Raw genomic sequence first — 13,425 nt, 5'->3', positions numbered from 1 at the left:
CACTGTAAATCGACCGTGAAAAGCGAACCACTAGATGTTGGACCCCAATCTCAAATCATACATCTGTCGGAAACAAATCCTGGGTAACTACTTGAATTCCTACCTATTAACTCCCGAGACTTTCTAGTTATGCAATATAGTGTTAGGGATACAGGGAGGCACAAATATTTCACACAACTAACAAATCCTACACTCCAACTGTATACATTCGTCCACAATAACCAAAAAAACTCCGGAAGTCATGTACCTCGACCTTCGAAAATCATCTGATATACGAGCTGTGGCAATACTCCCGAACTCCCTCCCTAGTACTGGGTGGCGTCGAGGTTATCTCACCACTAACTGCATATAAGAGATTTTCGATGTCGGCGAGCTCAGGTATACTGGAACTGCAACAATAAAATTGTGACGACAACACCTCGGAGCTCAACTCCCCGGGACACTGCCACAACCCCTAAATGTCAGGAGGCACCAAGAACAATGTTCTCATCACAACAATATCGGAACGATCCCAAGATACCCGCATGATCCTAAAAAATTGAGTGAAAAAGGATAGACGAGTGGAGAAAACACCTACGTCAGGAGTCCTTACCAGAGCGACGAAGGGGGTAAGGAGTAAAAGAATTCCTACTCTTCAATATATAACTAGACTCAAAATAGTTTTCTTCTAGACTCAACAACGGCAGAGGTTCGATCAATCAAGGGGGCTCCTAAGGTCGGTAAGGCTCTGATACCAACTTGTAGCGCCCAAGATGCGATTCTATCCCAATCACGTGAAGAACTCATGATTGGGGCACAACTGCAATTCGAACGCATAGCAAGGTGGATATCATTACAACATACCATGTACTGATTAGATGAGAATACAAGATAAAGGCTTACACTCGCCACAAGCTACAACATGAATACAACAGTTCATCAATACATAGCATTCACCATACAGAAGAGCAGGATCCGACTATGGATGAAATCAAACGAAAAAGAAGAACGACATCCACCCTGCTAGCCCAGGCTCCCCGACCCGGAACCTATTTCCCTTCATTGAAGAAGAAGCAGACGAAGAACTCCAAACAAGAAAGCATCACACTCGCGTCAGATCATCGCATTACCTGTACCTACAACTGTTGTTGTAGTAAGTTGTGAACCACGAGGACTCAGCAATCCCATTACCATGGGTATTAAGACTAGCAAAGCTTAATGGGTATGGAATGGATAAGTGGTGAGGTTGCCACAAGCGTCTAAGCAATGTATGGTGGCTAACTTGTGAGTACAAGAATAAGATGAGAAGCTACACAAACGGTCTCAAACTAGTAATGATCAAGAAGTGATCCTGAACTACTTACATTCAAACATAACCCCACCATGTTATCTTCTTGAACTTACCCGAAAAGAGACCATCACGGTTACATACGTGGTTGGTGTATTTTAATTCGAATCTGGTGTCAAGTTTTCTACAACCGGATATTAAAAACTCCCATCTGCCACATAACCGCGGGCATGGCTCTCGAAAGTTTAAACCCTGCAGGGGAAGCAAAGGCCGACAACGAGGTAGGAGGTCATAGCGGCGGTGCTCTTCCCGGCCGAATGGCGCCTGATCCGGCGGGAACGAAGCGAGGGCGAACGCACCCACGAAGGAGGAGACGAGGCAGGGGCTTGAGGCGACGAGCTTGAAGGAGGCTGTTGTTGCCTGAAGAAAAGATAAAGAGAATTCAGAGAAGAAAGAGGCGGCAAGGGAGATGCCAGGGGCGCGACGTGAGGGAAAAGAAACGGGACATGGAGGCGCGGCAGAGGATCTCACCAACGACTCTAGTCAGCACGAGGATGTCCAGCAAGGGAAGGACGTCCCACGGCGGAGCTTCGTCCGGTTCCCTGGAGGAGAGAGAGAGAGAGGGAGAGAGAGAGAGAGAGAGAGAGAGAGAGAGGATGAGGCAGGGAGACAGCAAGGAGAAAGAGGAGAGGGAGCAGAGACGGGTGGCGACTCATTTACTCGTCGGCAGCAGCTAAACGGAGGCGGCCGGACCTGGGGGTCAAGGTCACCGACGGGCTGGCTCTCCGGAACGACATGGTGATGAGGCCATCCATGGCTTCTGGTACGGCAGGGCAGAGGAGTTGGATCGGGGCTCCTTTCCCCCGATCGAGAGCTCGGCTGAGGAGAGATGGGGCCCGATGGAAGGGGATCGGGTGCAGCGAGGCTGGGGTGCTGCGGGAGGATTTCGATGGAGAGGCGGAGTGGAAGAGAGGTGGCTGGCTCGGGTTGGTGTGGTGGTGAAAATGAGGGGATGGATTTGGTTCGAGCGATGGGGATCCCGAGGTGGGAGATGAGTGAGGCGGCGGCAGCGGCAGGGACAAACTCCCTAGAAGTTAGGGGTTGCCAAATTAGGTGTGGTTTGGTCTATCTATAGCGAAACAAAGGTGTTTTGGATCATACGATCAAGATCGGATGGCTATGGGTCCACGCGTAGTCACATGAAGAAACGAAAGATGCAGGGGGTTGTCCGGGGTTGATCCGGACCCACCCGTGACGACTGTACGGTTCGGGTCCGGGGAAGTTCGGACGCGCACGCGAGGGGTCTGTGCACTCTGCAGAGAGATTATGCAGCCAGACAAGAGGGACTCGAAAAACACGGTTGGTCTCGGAATGGTCAACGAAGGCAAGGGGGGGGGGACGCGGCAACTACGAACAGGTGCAAGTTTTATGAAAACATGTGGATGGAATGCTCATGATGACATGATGAAATGCAACAAGCAAAAATAATAAAACACACGACGACGACGAGAAACATGGAAGGCGCCTGGAGCGTCGGTCTCGGGGAGTCACAGGTGGAGCCCCTCATCAAGAAATATCTGGTTTCTCATTTAAAAAATTATGAGTATCATGTTTATCTTGGTACTCATACTAAAATGAATGTATGCATCTCTAGTTGATGCAGAGGCCGGGAAGTGAAAATCTCTCCCATTTTTAGCAAAGAGAGCCTTGGTTCGGTGGTTGGACATGCGGTTGGGCAGCCTAACGACCGAAGTTTAATTCCTAAAATTAACAGGTGATGCACACGGGTTTCCTCTCATTTATTGAGGATCAAGCTTGGTCTATGGTCGAACCACCCATCAAGAAATATCTTGATACTCATTTAAAAAATTCTGAGGACCATGTTTATCTTGATACTCATACTAAAATGGTTGTATGCATCCCTAGTTGGTGCAGAGGCCGGGATGTGAAAATCTCTCCCTTTTTTAAGAGCATATGCCTCACTATGATCGCTTTGACTATGTAGAAATGATTTTGTTTTTAATGACAAAAATGCTTCTCCTCTATAGGTGTTTTTTTCGTTGTACGCACTCGCTTCATACGTGGTCTATGCTACAACGAGCGAAGGTCAACCGCTGTTCAAGGCGGTGTGTACGCGGTTGGAGCAGGTGGATGCAGAGGATTTTACCTAACATGGGAGGCAGCATAACCTCCGGAACGGTCCACCTCACCTTTCGAAATAGGCATAGTGTCGGTATATAGGACTACTTTTGCCGATTTATCGTTTGTTTTTCTTCTGATTGTTAGACTTTTGAAGTTCGGTTGTGTGCATCCTAATTATACAGAGATTGGGTGTTGCTCATAATATTTTGTATCCACTGCATGCTACATTTTAAGTTAATAAAATCGCCCTTTATTGAAAAAAATATGAAAGGCCACTCAAAGAGGGTTGTGTGGTTCCCCTAAAATCTCTCTTTTTTTAGGGGAAGGCCTTCATGGCTAGCTTTATTAACTGATATCACGTGTGTTAATAAAGATAAAATAAAACGTGGAGGTGTATCCTACCACAACATTGGTGGATTATACCTCCCAAAACTAGCTAGCTCATGGGCAACCATGTTCGACTCCCTAGTACAATGATCAATAAGGACCTTCCCGAAATTGGCAAGTAGACTTCGACATTCATCGAGGATCGGTGCAGCCACTAACGAGTAACCCTCGTTTCTATTCAGTGCATCAATAGTCACGTTATCAGTTTGGACCACAACCTTCTCACACCCCTGACTCTGAAGGAGCAAAAGTCCTTGACGTAGCGCTTCCGATTCAGCAGTAACCACATCAGCTGCATGTTCCATTCGAGCAACGGCTGCTGCAATAAAGCCTCCCATATGATCATGAATGACAGCTCCACAAGAACCACTGTTATCATCATCAGAGGAAGAGGCATCCACGTTATTTGGAAACCAAACAATGGTTTCTTCCAATTATTTTGGTGAATATTTTTCTCTGTTTTCCCTAAGGTGCATACAAAGTTCAGAGATAGAGTGTGTATAGCCAAAGCTGTATGATCAGGCGTCTGTACTTGTTCTCCCTTTACTAACTCTCTTCTCTGCCACCATAGGTAGTAGCCAGTCGAAGCAATAATTTCCGGAATCTCAATCAGATCAGCATAAGTACGCTGGAACTTACTTTCACACAGGAGAAATTCCATCACTTTTGCACCAGAGCGATCCACCACAAGTGGTTGTTCTATTATTTCATGCAAACCTAGTTCCCTCCAAATCATGTTCGCCCGGCCACATGTAAATAAGGCGTGCTTGATATCCTCTGCACCTCCCTGGCACAACAGGCACTGACCACTACTGGCCACATGGCGATTTGCAAGTATGCAAAGGAAAGGAATTGTATTATGTAGACACCTCCACATGAATATCTTATTTTTTCCAGTTCATTTTCAGGTTCTAAACTTTCTTCCAAACAGGGTGGTTCGGCAAACTGGAATGTCCCCATTGCTCTCCAATTTTCCCCCAAATAGATCTTCCCATTCAACATAATACGCAGACCGTACACTGAAGGTACCACTTTTCGTAAAATGCCATGGAATAGTATCCTTCAACTCCTGATGTGCAAGATACGATCCGCGTCTAATACCCGTTGGTGTGTTGTCGCGTATTTTGACCTAGAACTGACTACTGGATCTTGCTGAGGCAGTGGTTAGTTGTTCCCTCCATGGGCTTATAATAATGTTTGTAAGACACTTGATTTTATTGATGGATGCAATGGAGTCGGGGTTTTTGAGCCCGTTTCCTCTAAACAAAACTGTGAAGACGGAACTTTTCACAGTAACTATAACTTTATAAAATCATCTACTCCAATTTTGTGCAGAATGGCAAGAGCTAGATCTGCTCCCTACTGACCAGGGGTAAAAAAATTAACTTTTCTCTCTGTCCCTCCAAAATAGAGTGCTCCAGTTTGTTGACTCCCTCTAACTATCTATATATCAATAAGATGAAAGCCGGGGGTAATCCTCCTTTTCAAAAAAAAAAATCTATATATCAATAAAATATATCCCTCCGTCCCAAATTACTTGTGACAAGACAATTTATTCGGGTCGGAGGTAATACTATTATGCAGTACACCAGTTTTTGTTGGCATGACTTGCCTTTTTCTTGTCGTTTCGTTGATAGCCATGTTACAAATCCAAATCTCGGCTTAGTAAATATAGTATGGCACTACTAGCAGTAGCAGGCTGTGCACATGGATATTTTGACCAAAAGTTAAACATTTTTATCAACTAGTACTAGTCTAACTTAACTCTCAGATGCAAAGGCAAAACATATGCGGGAAACAACTAGCTAAACACCCAAACCTCCTTCGCATCCAAACTGAAAGCCACAGGCCTTCACTTAGAGGGAAACAAAACAAACAAAGGTATCATTAAGCACAACATGGTGTTCATCTTTCTTCTCTATTACAACTTGGGTTTGCACAGCTTGCTGGACATGAAACCCTTCTATAAACTAAACAGAAATAATAATATATAAATTGTAAAATTCTTTCTCACGCATCCGAGATTCTAGAAAGAAAGGGAGAGCAAGGTGTCACCAATCACCAATGCCTGCATTGTGAACATGATGAGGGAACAGTGAGCTCCTCCACAAGAAATGGATCGAGGACAGCTTCGGATGGCTCATGTCGATTGTGAAATCCACCACCTGAAAACCCTGCTTTTTTTTCTTTTTTCCCTGCAAAAAAAAAAAGAAAACCCTGCTATTTTCTTTTTCACACTTTATTACACATATCCGAGCCACGCAAGACAATCTGCTCATCCTGCGCTTCAGCCTCCAAATATATGGGTTTCTCTCTACTACTAGTAGAGATGCCCACATTCAATCTTCGTTCTTGCGAGCCCGCTGAGGAGGCCTTCTTGCCGCCAAGCTTCTTGCGTCCCCCTTGCGCTTTGTGCCTCCGAGGAGACCAAGAGCAACTGCTTCCAGAGCTCTTACGGTGGGAGGCCGATTTCTGGTTCCCTGCCTCCGAGAGCTCGTCTCAACAGTTATATCATGTTTTCCGGCAGCATCCAAAACATCAGGAACTATCTCGTTATTCGAAATGGAAGGTGAATTGTCCTCATTTGTATTCACCACAGTTAGATCTTCATTTTTCTGCAAAAAATCATGATTGTCTGGCAAAGTCCCTCCCATGCTAGTCCTGGCTACTGCATCAAACTTTCCTTCTGATGACTTGTCCTCATTTGTATTCACCACATTCCGCTTCTCAAGCGATCTGCCGTTGGTACTAGGCTTCGCAACCTCTGTTATCTGTTCACATGGCTTCCCCTTCATGGAACAGTTTGCCAGTGTTCTGGTTTGGAAACTACCACCAAGATCAATAACAGTTGGCTTTGATGTAGTGGATAAAGGCTTCAGTTTCTTTTTCTCGAAATCAGCATCATCTGGTAAATAAAAGCTGTGTTGGCTGGTCTGGTCATTACTGTACCTAGCAAATCTTCTGCGCTTTGGAGATAAATACACTAGTCTCCCAGTTTTCCTTCCAAGGACAGAGCAGCATGTCAAGTCTGCTTTGTCACCATTACCACTAGAAATGCCTGAGTGCCGATCATCGGAAGAATGGCCATTAACTGGAAAGACAGATTGTGGTGCAGTCCCCATGGCTTCCAACAAATCCACCAGCGATTCTTTGGTTGTACTGTAAACTGATCCCATTTCAACGTCATTAACAGGAGCTGTCACTTGTCCATGACATTCCTGGTCATCTGACAAGTTACCATCATTATGTTGCTCCTGAGAGGAACTGTCACTTGACATATTATCTGAATCATCTGTAGATCCAAAGCTAATATTTGCATCAGCAGGTAAGCTTCTCAGAGCCCTCACTTTGAAGGGCGCTTCCCCTTGGACCAAGCTAGTATCAATTATAGTGAACATTGGAAGCTCCAGATCACTATCCAAAGGACCATCTTGGCCTGTTGCCCGGCCATTTATATCAACAGGTGCACCATTATCTATTCCATCTGTCTCTAGCTGAAGAAGAGTCGGGTCTGCTGCCACTTTTTTAAGGACGTCAGTGATAGAATCGAAATAGTGAGTGCCTTTAGTGAGCTTCCTTCTTGAGAATTTTTTGATAGCAGGCACCAAATATACAAGGCAATTCTTGGTTGTGCGGACGTCTTTTGGCTGCTCTGAGTGCCATCCTCTTGCAAGCAAACGGGGCCAAACAGCTTCCCAAAACAGATCATTTAATTTCACCTTACTTCTCCTGGAATCACCTGTTAAGGTGTTGACTATCTCTTCTCTAGCAAGCCTGGAACAATTTATGCCTTTAGGTGTGTTGGCGGAAACAGATAGACCTTTGTTTGTTTTGGATGTGTCCTGAACAAATCCAGTCAAATCATGCTTCCCTTTACCAATCCCAACGACCTCAACAAAAGTTTCTGCTCCAATGGTGGATTTCAGAGTGAAGACACATTCCTCTAAAGATGTTAGGTCAGAGCCCAAAGACCTTAAAACCTGAAATATGCAAAAGTAATTCAGCTCATATAGCCGTGATGTATGAAACAATATGCGATCATCGGTTAATTGGCAACACTTGGTTTGCGAAAAAAGATGACTGCACAATCATGATCAGCGAATCATGCTAATAAATTAGTGAAGCATCAAGCTGAAATTTGGCTGTTCTCTTGTGCTATTACAGCAGGCAACATATTTGCCTCAATATCTCAATCACCAAATTCATAGCAACACTAGTAGAATCTTATAATAACACGAAGGGATTCATTTTGCACCATTTCAGTATCCCTTGTGAAAGAGATTAAAATCCGTATTGTATCAAAATGCATACCTCAACTAACGAAGCATGAGCCTCCTTGGATATTTTCAATTTCAAACGAGATATAAGCTCCTGTTGTCGCCGACCAGTAAAAATGCTTCTCCCGAGAATGCATCTAGTAGTTCTTGTCCTTCTAAGGTGCGACCATCTTTTATATGCAGTTCCATTATAGAACCTCCCATAGTAGTAGCAGAGCACCTCCCCAACAGTCTTGCTCCCTATGAACTTGCTCACCAGGCTGAGATTTTTACCAAAAATGTGCAGCCCAAGAAGAAAGCATTCTTCCTCTAGACCAGTCCAAACGGAGGCAGATAAGCCATGCAGTGAAGCATTTTTTTTTGTTTCTCTTTGATGCACCATTGTCTTGTCAGTGAAGAGGTCACGGCTTTCTCGGGTGAAACACTGAACCGGTGTTTCATCACAAACTTGATTATTTGCAGAGTCAATTTGATCTACTGGTAGCACAGCATGAGGATCCAGATATGTCCAGTTAAGTTCACTTGTAATATCTTCCTTCTTGTTAACTTGACTTGGTGGATGGCTTCCCCATACAACTGGTATAGAAACACTAGGATAATCATACACATGTAACTTGCAACTGTGGAGTGAGCTGGCCATGAGATGACGTCGTTCATCGTCTGTGGCTAGGTTGGGGATTTCTGCCTGGTGCGCACTTCCTATGCATGGGGATACTGGTGAGTCATCATCCGAAGCTTGAGAAACTTCTACAGATAAATGGTGATCACCAATGTCTTCTAACTGAAGTGTTCCCATCTGCCAATATAGAAGAAAAAAAAGGTCAGTTGTCAAGGATCATCAAATTGATACAGTATAAATAAATTGATACAATAAGAAGTATTCATCGTCAGTATAAATAACTAAGTTGGTTGTGCATTTTTTTTAGAGAGAAGGCATACGCCCAACTTTATAAATAAAGCCACAAGGCAGAGTCAAGCAACTGTAACAACCAACCCATCAAGAACAAGCAAACACAAAGTGGCCCCAAAGTATTAAGGAGATACATGGCATCCATGGAAACAAACGGCACGCAGGCCGGAAAGAGAGGGAACGCAAAACACCATCTAAGCAACCTGCTCCTGTCTGGATAAGGAAGACGCAGAGGCCCGCACTTTGGAAACCAGGAGATCAAAAGCATCATGGTCCTCCGCCCTAGTCAATGATCTCCACTGCTGCAAGAAGATACACGATTTATACAAGCAGTCAGCAGGTTTAGTAGGAAAAACATGTTCAATGGTAAACTTATTCCTAATCGTCCACAAAGACCAATAGATGGCTCCAAGCCCAACCCAGAATACTCTTTTGGTGACACCACTGAGAGACTTAGCCAGGGTCTGGAGATCAACAAAAGAAGAAGGGTCCCATGAGACATGGAGCCAAGATCTCACACAACTCCAGACCAGCTTGGCCAAAACACAATGAAAGAAAATATGATTCGTGTCCTCCAGCGCGCCACAAAGGGCACAAAACTCCGATCCCGGTCCATTCCGCTTACGAATCTGGTCTGCCGCAGGCAGGCGACCTCTGAAAGCTTGCCAGAGGAAGATTTTGATTTTCAGGGGAACACGGGCCCGCCAGACCTGAGAGAACCTGTTGGTGGGAGATCCACCGACAAGCCTGGAATAGAGAGACTTGACCGAAAAGCGACCTGAAGAAGTGTGGGGCCACACCACCGAGTCCAGAGTCTCTGAGAGCGTAGGGAAGAGAGCAGTGAGCCTTTGCCAGTCTTCGAACTCTTCAGGAGAAAGGGAACGCCGGAAAGCAAGGTCCCAATTGTTAGCCGAAAGCTCAGCAATGGAGATATCCGGGACAGGGCAATAAGAGAAAAGGGTGGGAAAACTCACGGAGAGCGGCGAGTCACCACACCACCAGTCAAGCCAGAAACGAACTGAAGAACCATCCCCGACAACAAACTTAACATTTTCCAGAAACAGAGGTCTAACTTTAAGCAAACCATTCCAAAATTGAGAGCCGCCGCGGGCCGGAGCAAACAGCGGACTGGTAAGAGGGAAATACTTAGCTTTGAGGATGGAAAACCAAAGAGTCCCAGCCCCAGAAGTCATGATCTTCCACCACCACTTAATTAAAAGGCATTTATTCATGATAGCGGTGTTGATAATGCCCAGCCCCCCAAGGCTTTTGGGCCTGCACATAAGCTTCCATCTGACGAATCTATATTTGCGCTTATTGTCAGCCGAATTCCAATAAAAAGCCCCTCTCTGTTTGTCGAAGCTGGCGTGGGTACCAGCCGAGAGAGAGTAGAATCCCATAAGAAATATAGGCAGGGAGGATAGGCAAGCGTTGATCAGAGCCACTTTGCATTGGTTGTGCATTTAGGAGCATGAAACAAAATGGCGCTCTGTATGAATAAGTGAAGTGAACACATGAAAATTTTCATCCCTTTCAGAGCTCACATGCATACATGCATGATATCTCTAGCATCTGAAATGTGCTATATGCAACAGTAAAGTACACGGCATTACTAATTCATTGCTTACTACAGCAAGCAACTGAAGCAGAAATAAATACTGCAACTAGGATGAACTGCATTGTACAGCCCTGGAGTAACCTTCGCGGCATCTCTCTCAGATAAGATTGATTAAAAAAAGGAGCTTTTTTGAAGTGGCTTATATGTTTTGAGCAGCATATAGCCAGACCAATTGACATCACATCAGAACTGACATCACCCAGCAGTTACTGCAACTTGCCGCACCAATTGCATTTGCACATTATCAGACAGGCAATGCTGGTGATGTTTAAGATTTATCGTGTTCACAGTTGTGAATCACAATGCTTTGTAAAACAAGTAAAACTCTGTCATGACACATCGGATCTCCCAGATAATCATTTGTCCGAATTAAACACTGCACCATAACTAGGACGTATGTATCACATCAGCCTGACGATAATAGGCTACCGAATTCACAAGCACTGCACCTAGGAGCAAGCCTACAAATCTGGAGAGTCAAACATAGCAAATCGAGTCATTTCCTAGAGCCCAAACCAAACCCATGAATCGCGTCCTGCAAATCTCAGGCACCACCCTGACCCACCCAATCCCATCAGGTAGGACGACGGGGTCGGAGCAAGTCACGGACAACCCAAACCTGGAGGCTGGAGCAGCCAAGGCAGGCACGGCGGCCGTACGAACCAAACCCCATGCCCTCGCCGAGCCGAACACGCTCGCACGCGGGCGCAGAGACGCAAACACCGTCCCGAAATCTAGAGATGACGTGATCATGGACGCAACCAGCACGGGGGAACCAGGAAGACGGCTACCGTAAGCGCAAGGCACGGCCGGGGAGCGCGACGCGCATCACCGAAACGCCAGCCACCAGCCGGCCGGGCAAGCAAAGAACGAATGTACTAACATGGGAGGAAAAGAGCCGAGGCAAGCAACGAACCTTGCGTCCCATGCAGGAGAGCCGCCGCCGCCGCCCCTACTGGACGAAGCTTCCGGCGGCAGGGGCCGACGATTCTCTTGGCTGGGAAAACGGGAAACAGAAGACGGTGACACGGAACGACGACCGGGGTGAAAGAATCTGGGTGGAGATGGCGGCGTGATTCAGAGGCCACGGCGCGGGCGGGTTGGACGAGCAGCGGAGGAGGGCATGCGCCGGGTTGCGGGGAGGAGGACGGCGCGTGAGGCTTTTGGGAGGGTGGTTTGTTCGCTCGCAGTCGAGGCGAGGAGAGGGGTGGAGGCGGAGATGGAGACGGGTAAGCAGGAAAACAGAGGGAGGGGGCGTCGGCCTTTAAAGACGAGAGAGCAGCACAAGGACGGAGAGAGAAATTTGTGGTGTGTTGAGAACGCTCGCTCTCACGACGACGTCGTGCTGCTTGCTGCAGCCGCAAGCGCAATTTCCTTGAACTGCTCGCCGTTGGATGCCACTTTGGTTGGATCCACGCCGTAGGTTCATCTGACGTGCGTGCGTACACACCATCGGATCAAAGGTAAGAACCGTTTCTGTCGCCCCCGCCGGAAAGGGGATGTTTTGTTTAGCAGATGATGAAGATAATTAGTAATTGTTTATAAGAAATACACGTCCTACATTAGTCATGAGATATACATTCAGGGTTTGAGACCGCTGAAACAAAATCCGTTGAATCGGAAGTACTCCCTCCGTCCGGAAATACTTGTCGGGGAAATAGATGTATCTAGACGTATTTTAATTCTAGATACATCCAATTTTATTCATTGGTACGACAAGTATTTCCGGACGGAGGGAGTATGAAAGATGGGTGGGCGGCGAATCCCTGAAAAAGTAGGGTCTTTTGCATTATTCATGAGATATATGCTATCGGTTCAAGACTAATGCCAAGATCTGTTGCACCGGATGTAAAAGGATGAACGTTTGTCGCACCCGCAAGAAAGGATCGTACACTGCTTATCGGACAGTCGAGACTTTATGATGTATTCATTATTGGTATGTGATATGCACAAAAATGCTAGACCTACGTAATTGTAGTACGTAAAGTTACGTTCTGGCCTGCCTCAACCAATCATCGCCCCCCCTGATTTTCACGGGGTGGGCCTGGGCCTTCTTAACTTTCAACCAAAACAGGCCAGGTCATCCTCTTCGTAAATTACGTAATAATGTGTACCTGGGTGTAGCAAAGCTCGTGATATGCATGTTGTATTAATCACGAGGTAGAAGAGGCGGGTTCGAGAGTGGCGCCAAGATCCATTGGATTGGAAGTAAGAGGTGGGGAGGTTTGTCGTGCATTGCTTATCGGATAGTCGACGCTTTATGATGTGTTTATTGTCGATATGCAATAGGTGTTTTCTGTTAGTCACAAGATATACAAAGTGGGTTTGAGGTTGGTACCAATATCCATTGGATCGGAATTAAGAGGTATGGAGGTTTGTCGCACTCAAGGAAAAGGTTCATCCATTGCTTATCAGGAAATTAATATTTATTATGTATTATTTGTGGGACCAACTATGTGTTGTATATGAACCATGAGATATGCATGACCTTTCAACATTGGTGATAAGATGAGGGTATTACATGTCGTCGATCCAAAATTTATGATATGCTAATTGTTCACAAGAAATGGATATGCCTCATTAACCAGACAGAAAAAGATGCCTCTTGTAGGTTTCACAAATATGAAGTGTCAACTATTTTATTGGCTACATTAACAAAAAAATAATTGATAATAATAGTTATTAGATTAACATTGGGTGTAAGAAGAAAAGGAATATCAGACACGTCCCATCGCGTTTTTCTCTCGATCTCATGACATCATTTCTTGTTTATCTTATACATTGATTCATGTACTCCCTGATTTCTTCTTGGAAGAAATGTAAG

The 13,425-nt window shown here is 45.6% G+C and overlaps 1 protein-coding gene across 2 annotated transcripts; it reads right to left on the bottom strand.

Moving 5' to 3' along the window:
- Positions 1-5,659: 5,659 nt before the first annotated feature.
- On the bottom strand, positions 5,660-11,849 carry LOC123091983 (uncharacterized). Of its 2 annotated transcripts, XM_044513618.1 has the most exons (4): positions 11,518-11,847; positions 9,187-9,285; positions 8,108-8,869; positions 5,660-7,776 (listed from the first exon to the last, which is right to left on the bottom strand). In XM_044513618.1, exons 1-4 carry the CDS (start codon positions 11,527-11,529, stop codon positions 6,136-6,138), a joined length of 2,514 nt encoding a protein of 837 aa, XP_044369553.1. In that variant the 5' UTR covers positions 11,530-11,847; the 3' UTR covers positions 5,660-6,135. The 2 variants fall into 2 exon arrangements, with proteins under 2 accessions (XP_044369553.1, XP_044369554.1); XM_044513619.1 differs by lacking the exon at positions 9,187-9,285 and having other exon boundaries at positions 11,518-11,849.
- Between the last annotated feature and the right edge of the window lie 1,576 nt (positions 11,850-13,425).

This window comes from Triticum aestivum, chromosome 4B, assembly GCF_018294505.1.
Source record: "Triticum aestivum cultivar Chinese Spring chromosome 4B, IWGSC CS RefSeq v2.1, whole genome shotgun sequence".
NCBI lineage: Eukaryota > Viridiplantae > Streptophyta > Magnoliopsida > Poales > Poaceae > Triticum > Triticum aestivum.
This window is presented reverse-complemented; position numbering and strand designations above follow the sequence as displayed.